This window comes from Osmerus eperlanus, chromosome 4, assembly GCF_963692335.1.
Source record: "Osmerus eperlanus chromosome 4, fOsmEpe2.1, whole genome shotgun sequence".
NCBI lineage: Eukaryota > Metazoa > Chordata > Actinopteri > Osmeriformes > Osmeridae > Osmerus > Osmerus eperlanus.
Window position 1 is genome coordinate 23394427 of NC_085021.1, and position 16768 is coordinate 23411194.

At 49.7% G+C, this 16768-nt stretch overlaps 2 protein-coding genes across 2 annotated transcripts; one reads left to right on the forward strand and one right to left on the reverse strand.

Moving 5' to 3' along the window:
- Positions 1-417: 417 nt before the first annotated feature.
- LOC134019600 (uncharacterized) lies at positions 418-1412 on the reverse strand. The gene is made up of 2 exons (XM_062460565.1): positions 1010-1412; positions 418-422 (listed from the first exon to the last, which is right to left on the reverse strand). Exons 1-2 carry the CDS (start codon positions 1410-1412, stop codon positions 418-420), a joined length of 408 nt encoding a protein of 135 aa, XP_062316549.1.
- A 4992-nt stretch (positions 1413-6404) lies between these two features.
- si:ch211-207e14.4 (interleukin-17 receptor D) lies at positions 6405-16463 on the forward strand. The gene is made up of 12 exons (XM_062460438.1): positions 6405-6691; positions 7553-7637; positions 8642-8797; positions 9564-9682; positions 10307-10430; positions 10657-10695; positions 10804-10949; positions 11910-11981; positions 12095-12161; positions 14344-14493; positions 14768-14961; positions 15356-16463. Exons 1-12 carry the CDS (start codon positions 6572-6574, stop codon positions 15899-15901), a joined length of 1818 nt encoding a protein of 605 aa, XP_062316422.1. The 5' UTR covers positions 6405-6571; the 3' UTR covers positions 15902-16463.
- The last annotated feature ends 305 nt before the right edge of the window (positions 16464-16768 follow it).

Sequence of the window (16768 nt, forward strand, 5' to 3'; positions counted from 1 at the left end):
AATTAATGCACACAGTTATAGGCAAATGTCCACATTTGTGGACTATAAATATCATTACACTCAGATCAGAAATATTGAAAACCAGACATCTGGGCACTTGAGCCACTCCCTGGTATTATTAGGAAACATAACTATTACTGTAAGACTAAATATTAAGGATTTATAGATGAATTTAACACAATCAATTAACTTTGATAGAACGTGCCTGTCCTTATCCACTTCTTCGTTGTGTGACATTCGTCCCGTTGCGTAGCGATAGTCTCTGCCTAGCATGGCAAGCTTGATTGTATTGTAGCGCCGGCTAGAGTTCAAGAATTGAGAAGGAATGTTGCTCATCACTCTTTATTATCACCCCCCTTTTACATCGGACAGTTCGAATAGCCCTCAAACTAGGCAACATTCACAAACGGTGAACACTCAACCTATCCCAAAACACAGATCATCACATTATACACATCAAAACAGAACGAACACAACAATAGAACTGTAAACAATGCTTATGTAACTACGCTACAACCTTATAATTCTTAGCGTTTCTGCCTGCCGCGGTGCATTCTGGGCGCCAAGAGCATGGTCGCTACATGGCCCCCTCTAGCGTGTTGCCTGTCCACAGCAACTAAACGCTAACTTAGAACAAAGTCAGTAAAGCGACGGGGAAGCTGTGCCCTCCATCTTGGTGCCCGTGGAGTCACAGTCTGTTGGCCACCACCAACAATTGCCAAGTCAGGTAGGATGGGCAGGGTGTTAGGTGGTGGTGAAGCTGCGTCGGGTGAGCAGGGCTGGTCCCCAACAGTATGTTGTTCAGTCAGGGGGCGGTAAGGTGCCAACCGATCCCGATGCAACACCACTATCCGCTTCCTGTGTTGAAGTGCCGAGACCACCGCCAGAAGTTCTCTCCGGGTAACACAGTAGTTACGTTCAGGGCGGCTCAACGTTCGACTGTAGTAAGCCACGGCTCTCTCTCCACCATCTCCCTCCTGGGACAGCACTGCCCCAATCCCCACATCACTTGCGTCGGTATCGACGATGAATCGACGTTTGGGATCTGGCAGCGCTAAGACAGGGGCCTCCGTCAAGGCGGCGCGAAGTTGAGCGAATGCCAGCGCACAATCATCGTCCCAGATGAATTCCCGCCTCTTGTCGGTGAGGCGGTGGAGGGGACTGGCGATGGATGCGAACCCCTGGACAAAGCGTCTGTAGTACGAGGCGAGCCCCAGGAAGCTGCGCACCTCTCCGACGTGTCGAGGTACCGGCCAGTTTCTCACTGTTTCCACCTTTGCTGGGTTGGTGGCCACACCCTCCTCCTTGACTACATGGCCCAAAAACTTGACCTCCCGCTGCAAGAGGTCACATTTCTTTGGGCTGAGGCGCAGTCCGGCTCTCCGGATGTCATTGAAGACTTGAATTGACATTGACATGAATTGAGAAGGAATGTTGCTCATCACTCTTTATTATCACCTCCCTTTTACATTGGACAGTTCGAATAGCCCTCAAACTAGGCAACATTCACAAACAGGGTGAACACTCAACCCAAGACACAGATCATCACATTATACACATCAAAACAGAACGAACACAACAATAGAACTGTAAACAATGCTTATGTAACTACGCTATAACCTTATAATTCTTAGCGTTTCTGCCTGCCGCGGTGCATTCTGGGCGCCAAGAGCATACACTCATGTTTTTTTTTTTTTCTTAGATAAATGTTTAATGTCCTTAACTCCTGTAACAGTCCATGCTGTATCTGTTACGAATGTTTTAACCCTTGTGTTATCTTCGGGTCGTTCGGACCCATCAGCCGTGTGACCCACCGTCGTATTGCGACAACTTTACCGCATACAAAAACAAAGTGAAGCATTTTCTTTTAACCGTTGGGCTGTCTCAGACCCCCCACATTGCGAAGGTTAAAAGAAAATTATTTTTATTTGTTTTTGTATTGGGTAAAATTGGGTAAACACAACGATGGTTCGTTATGAACCTTTGGGTCATGTGACCCGAAGGCAGCACGAGGGTTAAAAAGCAAGCACGGGGAGCAAAATAAGGCATTGACATGACTGCATCCAGCTAGCCAGGCCTTTCTGTTGGCACTTCACCCTACTTGCTCACTACCCGTAAGCAAGTAGGGTGAAGTGCCTTGCCCAAGGACACAACATCATTTGGCACGGCTGGGAATCGAACTGGCAACCTTCAGATTACAAGCCCGACTCCCTCACCACTCAGGCATCTGACTCCCACACGTTCTTGTGTCAGATGCAGTGGCTCAGAGCCAAAAATCTGTGGATTAGGATGGAGAAACAAATGCGCAAGGGCAAGGGGGTGCGGAGAAGTTGGGGACCAAAAAAAGTACAAGTCTAGAGGTTGATGCCTCAACATGTTTAGTGCTGTAGCTTCAGTTTCTAAGCCTACAGTACCTGACATTTTGCAAAAACAGGTGAACATAGAACATGGAGGAGAGGTGACTGGCCATGACACTTACTACTCAGCTTTGTAGGGGTTTTGGGGAATGAAACAGTAGGTCTGCATATTTACAGGGACCGCAAAGATGGTGTACTGGTGGGTGGTGTCCGACCGATTGTGTTGGGCCGGTCTGAGCAAAAATGCCAGGGGCATTCCAGTCCTGCTGAGGAACATTATGTTATCATTCATGTTATCATTCATGTTATCAAAACAGTCGATATGGGAGCAGCAAAGATCGGACAAAGCTGTATTGAAATGTATGTTTGTAAATGTCTTAAAAAGCAATATACTGCACGTTTTCAGCTGGATACGCCCTCTGTGGAGAGGGGGATGCAGAGCTGAAGAAGAGTATGGAGGGGAGCAGAAGGGGGAGTGATGAGGGGGGATGCTGGGGTATTTAATATGGGAGAAAGTCTATGTATATTTAAATGATTAAGCTCATGACTGGTGAGTGATACCTGTGTCATCATGTGACTGTTAAGTGTGTATCTGTCTGTTTTAGACCCAAGACTTGGGTTTATACTTCCGGTTATTCTCTGGTTGTAACAATAACTTTTGATGAACATCACATGACTCGTGATGTTGCGCCCGCAAGAACACACAAGACACTCGATGAACACAACGTTTTCTACCAGGCATTTGCAGTATTGTGACAAGCCTTGTAGACAAGCCTAAACTGTCGAACGTCTGTTGAATGACAACTGCGTCACACCAGGTATATCCTACCATCCATAAGGAATATTTTGTAATGTTAGAAAGTTTTATACGTTTCATACTTATTGGGAATAATAACGAGCAAGAACAGTCCCTCTTTGCCGGAGGCTGAACGGCGTTCCGTTGAACTTAATATTTACCGCTGCTGGAAGCACCAGGATACACATTTATTGCAGTTGCAGTTCAAGACTAGCTGGACAGTGACAACATTTTATTAATTTAGCAGACACCTTTATCCAAACATACAAGAGTTATACTGTAGATATAGGGCCTATAGGCTACCAAAAATCAAGGATCAGAAGTGCATAGTTGTAATAGTATTTCGGCGACATTATTAACAAGTTTTAAATGCTAATCAAGCCAAGCTTCTACCTTCTGACCAGTGTTTTGTAGGTGTTTTCCTTTGTCGGCTTTAAAGGGGTGATTGACTGTTTTTGGGGGTATTTCACACTGTTCCTTAAGGTCTCCGAATAGGGTATGTAACATTGGTTGGGCTGAAAATGGCCCGGGTGCAGTTGTATGCCCCCTTATACATCAAGTGAAATTTTCCCGGGAAAAAACGCTAGGTTTTCTCCTTTTATGGTATGCTCATGAATATATACATGAGCTGCGCACTGATTGGTTGGTTTACAACGAATGAAGCTGCGGAGCAAAGAGCAACACTACCAACACTGCGCTAATACAGCTAGTCTAGCTAGAGTCATTTGCTAAGTAAGGTATGTTGATGTGTTTAGAAACGTATTTAGCATTCTACCTATGCTTGATACAGGAGACGTTAGCATTGCTAACTGTTATCGACAAAATCATACTTACAGCTTGCGTTTGTGATGAGCATACGGTTGGAGCACACGGTTCAGCAACAGCGGCTTAGCAAATCCTTTAAAGATCCTGTAAAGTGGAATTAAAAACGAGTTTCAAGTTCACCACACCACAGAATAATGTGTTCGAATGAAAAAAAACACAGACAAGTATGTTAAATTAGGCTTTGAAATTGTAAGAAAATCAGCAGTCTTCTCTGTTTGAGACTGGGGGGGCGTGTCGCCTGAAGGAGCTGAAGCTCGGCCCCCTCGCTGGAAGGCGCCGCCTCTCTCAAGTAAGCTACCTACGACCCAGATAATGGACGCTACGTCAAGAAAACAGTATAGAATTAGAATGTATTTGTTCAATGAGTGAAACATACAGATGCATATAAATGAAATATTCCCCTGAGCTGTAACACAGGAGTAAACATTTACAGCAGAGACAGCAGACAGTGAGCTCTCCAACTAGGCCTACTTCTAGCACATTAGCTACCATTTCACCAAAATACATTCTACACCGAGTAGCCTAATATCAAGTTAGCGGTTTGCACTAATTATAGCAGAGATACCTCTGGAAAAGTTATCTAGTATAATTATAACAAGCACACAGAACTGAGTGATGAACTGCTGGTGGCGGTGGATGGTCCAGGTGCGACCGGAGGATGAACGGCCGGGGGGGCGATGCTCGGTACGGCTCCGCGCTACAAGAGAAGCCGTGTGTTGGTGAACCCCGTCTGTCTCTGGTCCATGTTAAAACTGTCCGCCGTGAAATGGTCAGTGGCGCAGAGGCGGCTATTGGAGTTTATCCGAAGCTTTCCATGAGCGTGGCTCTTCACAAAATCTATCCACCTATTTTTCCTTTCATTATCAACAGGGAACTTAAATGGCGTTGCAGCGCAGCCGGAGTTCTTGCATCCAGGGAAGATGCAGTTGCGGGTGGTGGGAGACATCCTGAAGCTAGCTAGCTAGCTGATGTAAGCTACAATAACAGTACAGCAGGAGGAGCCATTCAGTGATCTGACGTAGATGGGGCGAAATGACGTAGATAGGGCATTTTTTGGCTCTGCCCATTAAAACCTGATCTGAAAACGGAAGAGAAACTGTTCTTCGATATAACCAGTGGTGGAACTAGAGTTTTATACATGGGGTGACCAAAGGGTGGCCAAGGCTACTTCAGGGGGTCCAGAGTCTTGGGTCACTGTTTTCATTAATATATACAGTATAATCTGGGTCTATAAGTGCTGGAACATCCAAAATATTTTTCGGAAAAAAAGCTCAAGCACCAGAGACTTAGAATAACATTTCTGTGTTACAGAAATAACACAGTGCATAGTTTATTTACATAATAAAGTGAAATTACACACCCAAATAAACCCACTGCAATTTGACTTGACAGGTAGCAGAAATCAAGCAGAAATGGACTTGAAAAATATAAATAACTTGGTGCCCAACCACATTACAAATTTACAGTATAATATTTATGTTCATACAGCAAAATAAATGCTTCTTTCAACAAGAGGTCAAATGAGATGTCAATCAGCATCAAATTTCCAGTAGCAAATTAAATTTTGGGGTGGCACCCGGGGTGGCCAATCAGATGTCAGGGGTGTCCAGTGCCACCCCGGACACCCCTGTGGCTCCGCTACTGGATCTAACTCCACATTTCAATGCTACAAAGTTTTAGCGCTTTGCACATGCTTTCAGGAACTCATTTCACACGTATATAATGTACTTAGAAGTAAAACATGGAATTTACTTTACAGGATCTTTAAATTGTCCAAGGTTTTCATTCAAAACTGTCCTCGGTGAAATGGTTTGAGCAAATGTGTAATTGAGGGTCGAACTGCACAGGGATCTTCTCATAGACAAACATCACAGCCCGCCCCGTCGAGTGTTTGGTTCCTTAGGAAGACTCTGAAAAGTGTCAGCATTCCCTGTCCAGCCTGGAACACTGCATTTACCACCGTAGTCCATTTTCAATATGCTAGAAAAACGTTCTTCTGTAATTCTGTGGAAGTACACAGAGCAGCGCAAATCACATTTTGGGGCCTGACCAAGGTAAAGACCAGAGCAAAAAAAGGTGGAGCCACCAAACTCGGTGGCTTTTCTAAACCTACCGTTTTACAGCTACATTTTTTAATTGTGAGATTTACATAGGAAAGAGGTGTCAATGGACTTTGAGGTTCACTGTTTGTCCATTTTACCCACTGAACTGTCGTTATTCAACTGTGACCAGGTAAATTCGGTTCTGCAATCAATGACCCCTTTAATGCTGAACGTCATCACGAGCCTTCGCCGTGACAGTTCTACCGGATGGCCATTGCTGTTAACTGGCAGGTTTAACTGCCTCAGTGGAGTGCTCATTTAGCCTGGAGTCACCACTCCCTCACCTCCCCTCTGCTATTTCTCCTGATCTCCCTCCCTCCTCCTCCCTCTTGCTCTCACGCACCCCCTGAGCAGTGAATCGTCTGAATTCTGAATAGTATCAGCTGTCAGATCCCGAGCTCTTACCTCCCGGGTCAGGAGCGGAAGCGTCCAGCGCAGTGAGGATCGGTACAAGTTCACTTTCTGAGCAATGTCATGTTGACTCGGCCAGCATGTGGAGAACCACGATAATCTACTGCCACGTTCTCACTCTCACGAGCCAGCTAGTGCGGCCACAGGTGAACATGCCTGCGCTCGCACCGGGAAACTGCAGCTTGGAGTGCGTTCGGCAGGTACGTCCTTGTGAACCCTTCTTGGTCTGACGTTTATTATAAATATTCCTTGGCGTATCTGTAACGCCTCTGTCATTGGGTATTATAGAATGTAAGATAGTATTTCTTATCCTTAATCTCCTGCTGTACTTTCTCGATGGACTATTAATGCTTTGCTTGGGATAAAAACGCTTGCTAAATGATGAAATATAAAATATAGTAGAATGATATGACATAGACTTGGCTATAATACCTCTACAGCTGTGGTTGCAAGTTTAGTTCCCAGAACTACTTTTCAAAGAACTAGAACGAATGTAAATGAGTGGCTGAAGTGATCAGTGACTTGTTTTCCTACCCGAGGATCGGTAAGTGGCCTGTTTTCTCTTAACGTTCTACCAGAGTGGGAGCACGTGATTTTTGAGCTCTCCTGTTCTGCAGGCTCAGAAGCACGTTTATAGACGGGTTCCGCACTGGAGACAATGAGAGAGTAGACAACAGAAACAGCCCAAGGCTGAGAGAGAGAGGGGGGGGGGTGGAAAGTGAGAGAGTGAGGGAAGAAAGATTAAACAGCTGGATAATGTCCTTCAGGCATGTGTTGTGCGTTGATGTGTGTGTTGATGTGTGTGTTGGTTCTGCAGGGGTCCCCAGGGTGTGAGTACTGTGTTGGTGTGTGTGTTGATGTGTGTGTTGGTTCTGCAGGGGTCCCCAGGGTGTGAGTACTGTGTTGGTGTGTGTGTTGATGTGAGTGTTGGTTCTGCAGGGGTCCCCAGGGTGTGAGTACTGTGTTGGTGTGTGTGTTGATGTGAGTGTTGGTTCTGCAGGGGTCCCCAGGGTGTGAGTACTGTGTTGGTGTGTGTGTTGATGTGTGTGTTGGTTCTGCAGGGGTCCCCAGGGTGTGAGTACTGCAGGATCAGCAGACAAGATGTGGAGACGAGTCTGGGGATGAGGTCTCTGGAGCAGTTAGGGAGTAAGTCTGGTCTCCTTGACACCATGGTTACACCATCACCATGGTTACATCATGGTTTAGTCATTACACAATCTAATCACATTTAATTTCTGTAGCTCTGGTTACAAGCAATGTGCTTCATATGATCTATTACCAGACCTATAACCAACCGAAACCCTAACCCTAAACCCTCAGATCAGCCCCTAGAACCAACCTAGACCCTCAGATCAGCAGCTAGAACCAACCTAAACCCTCAGATCAGCACCTAGAACCAACCTAAACCCTCAGATCCGCACCTAGAATCAACCTAAACCCTCAGATCAGCACCTAGAACTGACCTAAACCCTCAGATCAGCACCTAGAACCAACCTAAACCGTCTGATCAGTCCCTAAAACCTGGGGCGTCGCTAGACCCTTTAAAAATAAGTTTTTGTTTTAAAAATGTACTTTATTAGTCAGTGCCTTCATTTATATTGATAATCCCGGAAAAAGAAATGCAGAATCCCAATTAAGGCTTGTTAAATCAACGCAGTTGAAAACACAAACTGATGCTTGCAAACTGATGCTTGCAAACTGATGCTTGCAAACTGATGCTGCAAACTGATGCTTGCAAACTGATGCTGCAAACTGATGCTGCAAATGTCCGCGTGCTCCTCTGTACTTGATAATAGCCAATGCAGCGCGTCCTGTTGTTATAACTGCTGAGGTCTGTGTTGTTATAACTACTGAGGTCTGTGTTGTTATAACTACTGAGGTCTGTGTTGTTATAACTACTGAGGTCTGTGTTGTTATAACTACTGAGGTCTGTGTTGTTATAACTGCTGAGGTCTGTGTTGTTATAACTACTGAGGTCTCTGTTGTTATAACTACTGAGGTCTGTGTTTTGTTGTTATAACTACTGAGGTCTGTGTTGTTATAACTACTGAGGTCTGTGTTGTTGTTGTTATAACTACTGAGGCCTGTTGTCAGATAAGTCCTCATTTTTCCCAGCATGCATCACTGCATCTCATGACCCCGCTTTCCAGGTTGTGTCCCGTGGCCATGCAAGTCGTTGCTAGGTGACGAGGATGACGCGTGTCAGCATTACGTTGAGGCCCCGCGTGACTTGACGGTCGACTTCCTTCCCGACCAGGACCCCAAACACGACACCATCATGGTCTCCTGGAGACCCAGCCCCTATGGTGAGTACCTCACCCTCTCTCTCTCTCACCCTCTTATGGTGAGTACCTCACCCTCTCTCTCTCACCCTCACCTTCTCAGACCTTCATTCCTTCACCCCTCTCATCCTCTCCCTCACACAGCCATGTTGTGTGGCTGTGTGGAGAGTGTCAGTCATGTTGTGTGGCTGTGTGGAGAGTGTCAGTCATGTTGTGTGGCTGTGTGGAGAGTGTCAGTCATGTTGTGTGGCTGTGTGGAGAGTGTCAGTCATGTTGTGTGGCTGTGTGGAGAGTGTCAGTCATGTTGTGTGGCTGTGTGGAGAGTGTCAGTCATGTTGTGTGGCTGTGTGGAGAGTGTCAGTCATGTTGTGTGGCTGTGTGGAGAGTGTCAGTCATGTTGTGTGGCTGTGTGGAGAGTGTCAGCCATGTTGTGTGGCTGTGTGGAGAGTGTCAGTCATGTTGTGTGGCTGTGTGGAGAGTGTCAGTCATGTTGTGTGGCTGTGTGGAGAGTGTCAGTCATGTTGTGTGGCTGTGTGGAGAGTGTCAGTCATGTTGTGTGGCTGTGTGGAGAGTGTCAGCCATGTTGTGTGGCTGTGTGGAGAGTGTCAGTCATGTTGTGTGGCTGTGTGGAGAGTGTCAGCCATGTTGTGTGGCTGTGTGGAGAGTGTCAGTCATGTTGTGTGGCTGTGTGGAGAGTGTCAGTCATGTTGTGTGGCTGTGTGGAGAGTGTCAGCCATGTTGTGTGGCTGTGTGGAGAGTGTCAGTGTGTCACTGTGTTGTTGTCCTGCAGGCATCTCCTTCCTGAGGGGCTTCCAGGTGCTGCTGCAGGTCCTGGGAGGAACCCGCTCCTCCTGCCAGCTGCTGCTGCTTTCTAGCCGCACCTCCCTCTCCCCCTCCCATGCACACAGGGTACGCCCTCTTCCTCTCCTGCTCTCTCCCCCTCCCTCCCCCTTCCCTCCCTCTCTCTCCCCCTCCCATGCACACAGGGTACGCCCTCTTCCTCTCCTGCTCTCTCCCCCTCCCTCCCCCTTCCTTCCCTCTCTCTCCCCCTCCCATGCACACATTGTACAGCCTCACCTGCTCTCTCCCCCTTCCCTCCCCCTCTCTCCCCCTCCCATGCACACAGTGTACAGCCTCACCTGCTCTCTCCCCCTTCCCTCCCCCTCTCTCCCCCTCCCATGCACACAGTGTACAGCCTCACCTGCTCTCTCCCCCTTCCCTCCCCCTCTCTCCCCCTCCCATGCACACAGTGTACAGCCTCTCCTGCTCTCTCCCCCTCCCTCCCCCTTCCCTCCCCCTCCCATGCACACAGGGTGCACCCTCTCCTGCTCCCCCTCTCTCCCCTTCCCTCCCCCTTCCCATGCACACAGGGTACGATCTCCCCCTCCCTCCCCCTATCTCCCCCTTCCACACACACAGGGTACCCTCTCTTTCACAATGTAATGGACTGGCTGGTTGGTGTGCAGGTGTTCAGGTGTAACCAGTTGTGTTGTGATGGCTGGTGTGCAGGTGTAACCATGTGTGTGTGTGCAGGTGTACAGGTCTGACCCCTTCCCAGGGCTGGTTCTGGGGGCTCAGTATGTGGTGACAGTCCTGGCCCTGCCTGTGCCTGAACAGTGGGACCGATTCTACCAGAGCAAGACCTTCTCTACACGCTGTGAGGCCACCTACACTCACACACACTCACACATATATATACACACTCACACACACAACCTTCTAGAACACACAACCTTCTCATAGAATACATTTACAATGACTGCTGAATTCTCATGATTAATCAAAAAGAAAATGAGAGGACAAATTACTACAGACTTACAGTGTACTTAGCTGAACATTCACTGGATGCAAAGCTGTCTAACAACAGACTGGTTGTTCTACAGCGTGCCCAGAGAAGATGGGTCTGGACCAGTGCAGGAGAGGTGAGGAACACGGCTAGCGTCACAGCTGTTCTACTGGTGGTCTAGCATGTTGTACTGGTGGTCTAGCATGTTGAACTGGGTAATTTTCTCCTAATGTTCTTGTTCCAGACTGGTACCCCAGACACATTGAGGTGCTGCAACAGGGGTGTGATGTCACCGTGACCTTTAACCTCGCCCCTCCCAACCTGGACATCCACCACTACTTCTCCCTGTGCTACGGAGAAGGCCTGAACAGATACACAGCCATCATCCCTGTGAGATGATGCTCTGTGTGTGTGTCTGTGTGTGTCTGTTTGTCTGTGTGTGTGATGTGTGTATGTGTGTGTGTGGAATGTGTGTGTGTGTGGAATGTGTGTGTGTGTGTACCTGGTCAAAGTATACAGTTCATCTGGAAAGTATTCACAGCGCTTCGCTTTTTCCACATTTTGTTATGTTACAGCCTTATTCCAAGTCGTTATGTTACAGCCTTATTCCAAGTTGGAATTAATTTATTTTTTTCTCAACATTCTACACACATTACCCCATAAGGCCAAAATGAAAAAAGTTTGATTAATATTTTTGATAGATTTGTAAAAAAAATAACTGAACTGGTTGCAGCTCCACTTGAGGGCACTAACAGAATGCTGCCTCCTGGAAATGAGTCTCTGCAGGTTGCAATGTCTGCGTGGCACTAACAGAATGCTGCCTCCTGGAAATGAGTCTCTGCAGGTTGCAATGTCTGCGTACATTGCTTGGTATCATTGTTCCTGTATCAAGTGCGGCATATATTTCAGTGCGGGTTAAAATCCAATTTACAAACACAAAGCTCCCATTCTGGTGGGGTGCTGGTTATAGAAAATGCGGCTTGTTTTCCGAAAAATACGGTAGCTGCTTGATGAGACCAGGTGGGTTTGGGGCAGCTGGTGGTGCTTGATGAGACCAGGTGGGTTTGGGGCAGCTGGTGGTGCTTGATGAGACCAGGTGGGTTTGGGGCAGCTGGTGGTGCTTGATGAGACCAGGTGGGTTTGGGGCAGCTGGTGGTGCTTGATGAGACCAGGTGGGTTTGGGGCAGCTGGTGGTGCTTGATGAGACCAGGTGGGTTTGGGGCAGCTGGTGGTGCTTGATGAGACCAGGTGGGTTTGGGGCAGCTGGTGTTGCACCTGTCACTCTCCAGGAACAGGCTTTGTGAGCACTGTCTACAGGAGGTTCACTGTCTGATGTTGTTGTTGTGGCAGAGCCCCGGGAACAGGACTCACCACAGCTACCTGATCCAGGGCCTGCAGGGGGGACACAACTACACCTGTGAGGTCAGGGCGTGTTCTGCATGCTCGTGTGTACTTAGCATGTGTGTGTACCTGTGTGTACACTGTGTGTGTTCAGCATGTGTGTGTGTGTCATCTTCCACCTTCTCTGCCCACAGATAGCAGCAGATGAAGTGGACTCGGTCAGAAAGGCCTTCAGCATTGAGGTGCTGCACATTCAGACAGGTAGGGCACTGGCTGCTGGGACAGACTGTATCAGTGACGAAAGAGGACTTATGATCATAGAGGAGCTTAAGCAGTATTCACCTGTTTTAATAGTATATCTTCTGACATGCAGTTGAACCTCTCCTCTTCCTCCTCACCCTCCTTCCTCCCTCCTCCTCCTAACCCTCCCTCCTTCTCACCCTCCTTCCTCCTCCTCACCCTCCTTCCTCCCTCCTCCTCCTAACCCTCCTTCCTCACCCTCCTTCCTCCTCCTCACCCTCCTTCCTCCCTCCTCCTCCTCCTCCTAACCCTCCCTCCTCCTCACCCTCCTTCCTCCCTCCTCCTCCTCACCCTCCCTCCTTCTCACCCTCCTTCGTCCTCCTCACCCTCCTTCCTCCCTCCTCCTCCTCCTAACCCTCCCTCCTTCTCACCCTCCTTCCTCCCTCCTCCTCCTAACCCTCCCTCCTCCTCACCCTCCTTCCTCCCTCCTCCTCCTCCTAACCCTCCCTCCTCCTAAACCTCCCCCCTCTCCTCACCCTCCTTCCTCCATCCTCCTCCTCCTAACCCTCCCTCCTCCTCACCCTCCTTCCTCCCTCCTCCTCCTCCTAACCCTCCCTCATCCTCACCCTCCTTCCTCCCTCCTCCCTCCTCCTAACCCTCCCTCCTCCTCACCCTCCTTTCTCCCTCCTCCTCCTCCTAACCATCCCTCCTCCTCACCCTACTTCCTCCCTCCTCCTCCTCCTCCTCCTCCTAACCCTCCCTCCTCCTCACCCTCCTTCCTCCCTCCTCCTCCTAACCCTCCCTCCTCCTAACCCTCCCTCCTTCTCACCCTCCTTCCTCCCTCCTCCTCCTCCTCCTCCTCCTAACCCTCCCTCCTCCTCACCCTCCTTCCTCCCTCCTCCTCCTCCTCCTCCTCCTAACCCTCCCTCCTCCTCACCCTCCTTCCTCCCTCCTCCTCCTAACCCTCCCTCCTCCTCCTCCTAACCCTCCCTCCTTCTCACCCTCCTTCCTCCCTCCTCCTCCTCCTCCTCCTCCTAACCCTCCCTCCTCCTCACCCTCCTTCCTCCCTCCTTCTCCTCCTTCTCCTCCTAACCCTTCCTCCTCCTCACCCTCCTTCCTCCCTCCTCCTCCTAACCCTCCCTCCTCCTCCTCCTAACCCTCCCTCCTTCTCACCCTCCTTCCTCCTCCTCACCCTCCTTCCTCCCTCCTCTTCCTAACCCTCCTTCCTCACCCTCCTTCCTCCTCCTCACCCTCCTTCCTCCCTCCTCCTCCTAACCCTCCTTCCTCACCCTCCTTCCTCCTCCTCACCCTCCTTCCTCCCTCCTCCTCCTCCTCCTAACCCTCCCTCCTCCTCACCCTCCTTCCTCCCTCCTCCTCCTCACCCTCCCTCCTTCTCACCCTCCTTCGTCCTCCTCACCCTCCTTCCTCCCTCCTCCTCCTCCTAACCCTCCCTCCTTCTCACCCTCCTTCCTCCCTCCTCCTCCTAACCCTCCCTCCTCCTCACCCTCCTTCCTCCCTCCTCCTCCTCCTAACCCTCCCTCCTCCTAAACCTCCCCCCTCTCCTCACCCTCCTTCCTCCATCCTCCTCCTCCTAACCCTCCCTCCTCCTCACCCTCCTTCCTCCCTCCTCCTCCTCCTAACCCTCCCTCATCCTCACCCTCCTTCCTCCCTCCTCCCTCCTCCTAACCCTCCCTCCTCCTCACCCTCCTTTCTCCCTCCTCCTCCTCCTAACCATCCCTCCTCCTCACCCTCCTTCCTCCCTCCTCCTCCTCCTCCTCCTCCTAACCCTCCCTCCTCCTCACCCTCCTTCCTCCCTCCTCCTCCTAACCTTCCCTCCTCCTAACCCTCCCTCCTTCTCACCCTCCTTCCTCCCTCCTCCTCCTCCTCCTCCTCCTCCTCCTAACCCTCCCTCCTCCTCACCCTCCTTCCTCCCTCCTCCTCTTCCTCCTCCTCCTCCTAACCCTCCCTCCTCCTCACCCTCCTTCCTCCCTCCTCCTCCTAACCCTCCCTCCTCCTCCTCCTAACCCTCCCTCCTTCTCACCCTCCTTCCTCCCTCCTCCTCCTCCTCCTCCTCCTAACCCTCCCTCCTCCTCACCCTCCTTCCTCCCTCCTCCTCCTCCTCCTCCTTCTAACCCTCCCTCCTCCTCCTCCTAACCCTCCCTCCTTCTCACCCTCCTTCCTTCTCTTCACCCTCCCTCCTCAGACCCCTCCTCCCTGGCAACGGGTTCAGGGTCTCCGGCCCTGCTGCTTCCTGTAGGCCTGGCTCTGTCCGCCATATTTGTAGTCCTGCTGTCGGTGCTGATCAGGAGACGATCTCGTCTGTGGATGAAGGCTCTGGACATGGCGAGGCCAGGTGTGTGTTTCACCACAGCTTCTCACAGCAGGTTTGGTGTTTTGTACAGATACGCTACTGTGCATGAGAAATGTCTGCTCTGATTGGTCTCACATATCTGTCCACATTCAAAAGCTAAGCTTGGTGTGTACCAAGATGCAATTTTGAAGATGGAGTCAATCGCCTTTATAAGGTTGCATTGTAAACTGAAAACCAACATTGCCATGGTTACTTGTTCTGTTTTGCTTGTTGTTCAAGAGGTTCACCTGAACGTCTTCCTGTCATGTGACCCCAGACACCACACAGCAGCATCCTGACCAGAGTGGCTCACCAGAGGAAATTATATCACCAGAGGAAGTGACATCATTGACCAGCAGCAGGTCGACGCCTCCTCGGCTTCTGATTTGCTACAGCAGTCGGGATGGCCCCGCCCACGTCAGGGCTGTCATGCACCTGGGAGCCTTCCTTCAGCAACACATGGCCACTCAGGTACCAGAGTCTGGGAGAGGGTGTGTGTGTGTGTGTGTGTGTGCACCTGGGAGCCTTCCTTCAGCAACACATGGCCACTCAGGTACAGGAGTCTGGGAGAGGGTGTGTGTGTGTGTGTGTGTGTGAGTATTTTTTGGAGTGAGTGAGAGAGTGTGTGTGTGTGTTTGTTGGAGTGAGTGAGAGAGTGTGTGTGTGTGTTTGTAACAAGGAGAAAATGTTTCCAAAAGATTTTTGTTCTGATTGGTCATATGCATCCTAATGGACCCAAATGTTGTGTATGTGTATGGTGTGTGTGTATATGGTGTGTCTGTGTGTTTATGTATGTATGGTATGTGTGTGTATGTATGGTGTGTGTGTGTGTGTGTATGTATGTATGGTGTGTGTGTGCGTGCAGGTGTGTCTGGACCTGTGGGACTCTCTGAGCGTGGCGGAGGAGGGCAGGGTGGGATGGCTCAGCCGGCGGCTGCAGGAGAGCGACTACGTCCTGGTGCTGTGCTCCCGAGGGATGAAGACACACACCCCCCCGTGGGAGGAGGGGGAGGAGAGCAGCTCCTCCTTAGCCGTGGCCCTGATTGCAGAGGAGCTGGGTCGCACCAGGGCCAAAGGTCATGACCTCTCCAAGTACATGACGGCCATGTTTGAGTACAGTGCTGAGCGTGACGTCCCGGGAGCTCTGGGGCTGCTGAGTGCGTACCGGCTGCCCCGCGACCTGCCGCTGCTCTTCTCCCGCCTGCACCGCCTCGCCCTGCACCGGCCCGGAGCCGCCCTGATGCTGCCCGGCCTGTCAGAAGAGGGCTATGCCTTGCTGCCTGCAGGGGCCGCCCTGAGGAACACCATCCTGGAGGCGGGGCTAGAAAGTAACGACTTCCTGGAGGTGGGGCTAGAGCAGTGGGCTGACAGAGGGGGCGGAGCTACAGCACCACATACAGAGACTGTGTGATTAACTAGCAACATACAGATATACACTAGAGATGCTAGGCCTATTTCACTTCCAGTCTCTACTCCAACAATGGCCCCAACTGCAGTGACAATTACAGTCATTCTACCAGGTAGTGTTTGGAGAAACATAACTACCAAGGACTCTGGGATACATAACACAGTCTAATCAACCTAAATGTGAAAGTGATTGTATGTACATAATATATACAGTGTATATATATGAACCACATTTACAGTTCATCCCAAATATTGTACTCATACTTAGCTCTGAAATAAAATCTTACACTGTGACTTTATATACATGCATAATTTAATATATGAAACAGATCAGGCACTTGGAGACTGATCAATATAAGCTCTGCAGATTCAGATCTCTGTGATGTGTAGGGTGATCGCAGAGCTGTTTTTTAGCATGTATAACAACTGATCTGTTACATGTTAAAAAGTATATTTGTGTTTATATTTGGGAAACACATACTTCAATAATGTGGTGGGTGTGTTGGATAGGTGACCATGCCTTATCTTTAATCAAGTAAAATAATAAAGCTACTAATTTAGAGGCACATTGTGTCTTGATATGTCTTGTTACCAGTGACTAGACAACCTCTCTCGGCTGTCGTCTCAGATTAAATTATAAATAGTGCAGTGCTTGTGATGTTTGTGCTTGTGATGTTTGTGCCTGTGATGTTTGTGCCTGTGATGCAGTGTCTGTGATGCAGTGCCTGTGATGCAGTGTCTGTGATGCAGTGCCTGTGATGCAGTGTCTGTGATGCAGTGCCTGTGATGCAGTGCCTGTGATGCAGTGCTTGTGATGCAGTGCCTGTGATGCAGTGTCTGTGATGCAGTGCCTGTGATGCAGTGCTTGTGA

Coding starts and splice junctions, on each gene's coding strand:
- LOC134019600 (XM_062460565.1), bottom strand. CDS start 1,412: ATGTCAATTCAAGTCTTCAATGACATCCGGAGAGCCGGACTGCGCCTC.
- si:ch211-207e14.4 (XM_062460438.1), top strand. CDS start 6,572: ATGTGGAGAACCACGATAATCTACTGCCACGTTCTCACTCTCACGAGC. Junction 8,798..9,563: donor CTGGAGACCCAGCCCCTATG/GTGAGTACCTCA, acceptor GTTGTCCTGCAG/GCATCTCCTTCCTGAGGGGC. Junction 10,431..10,656: donor CAAGACCTTCTCTACACGCT/GTGAGGCCACCT, acceptor GTTGTTCTACAG/CGTGCCCAGAGAAGATGGGT.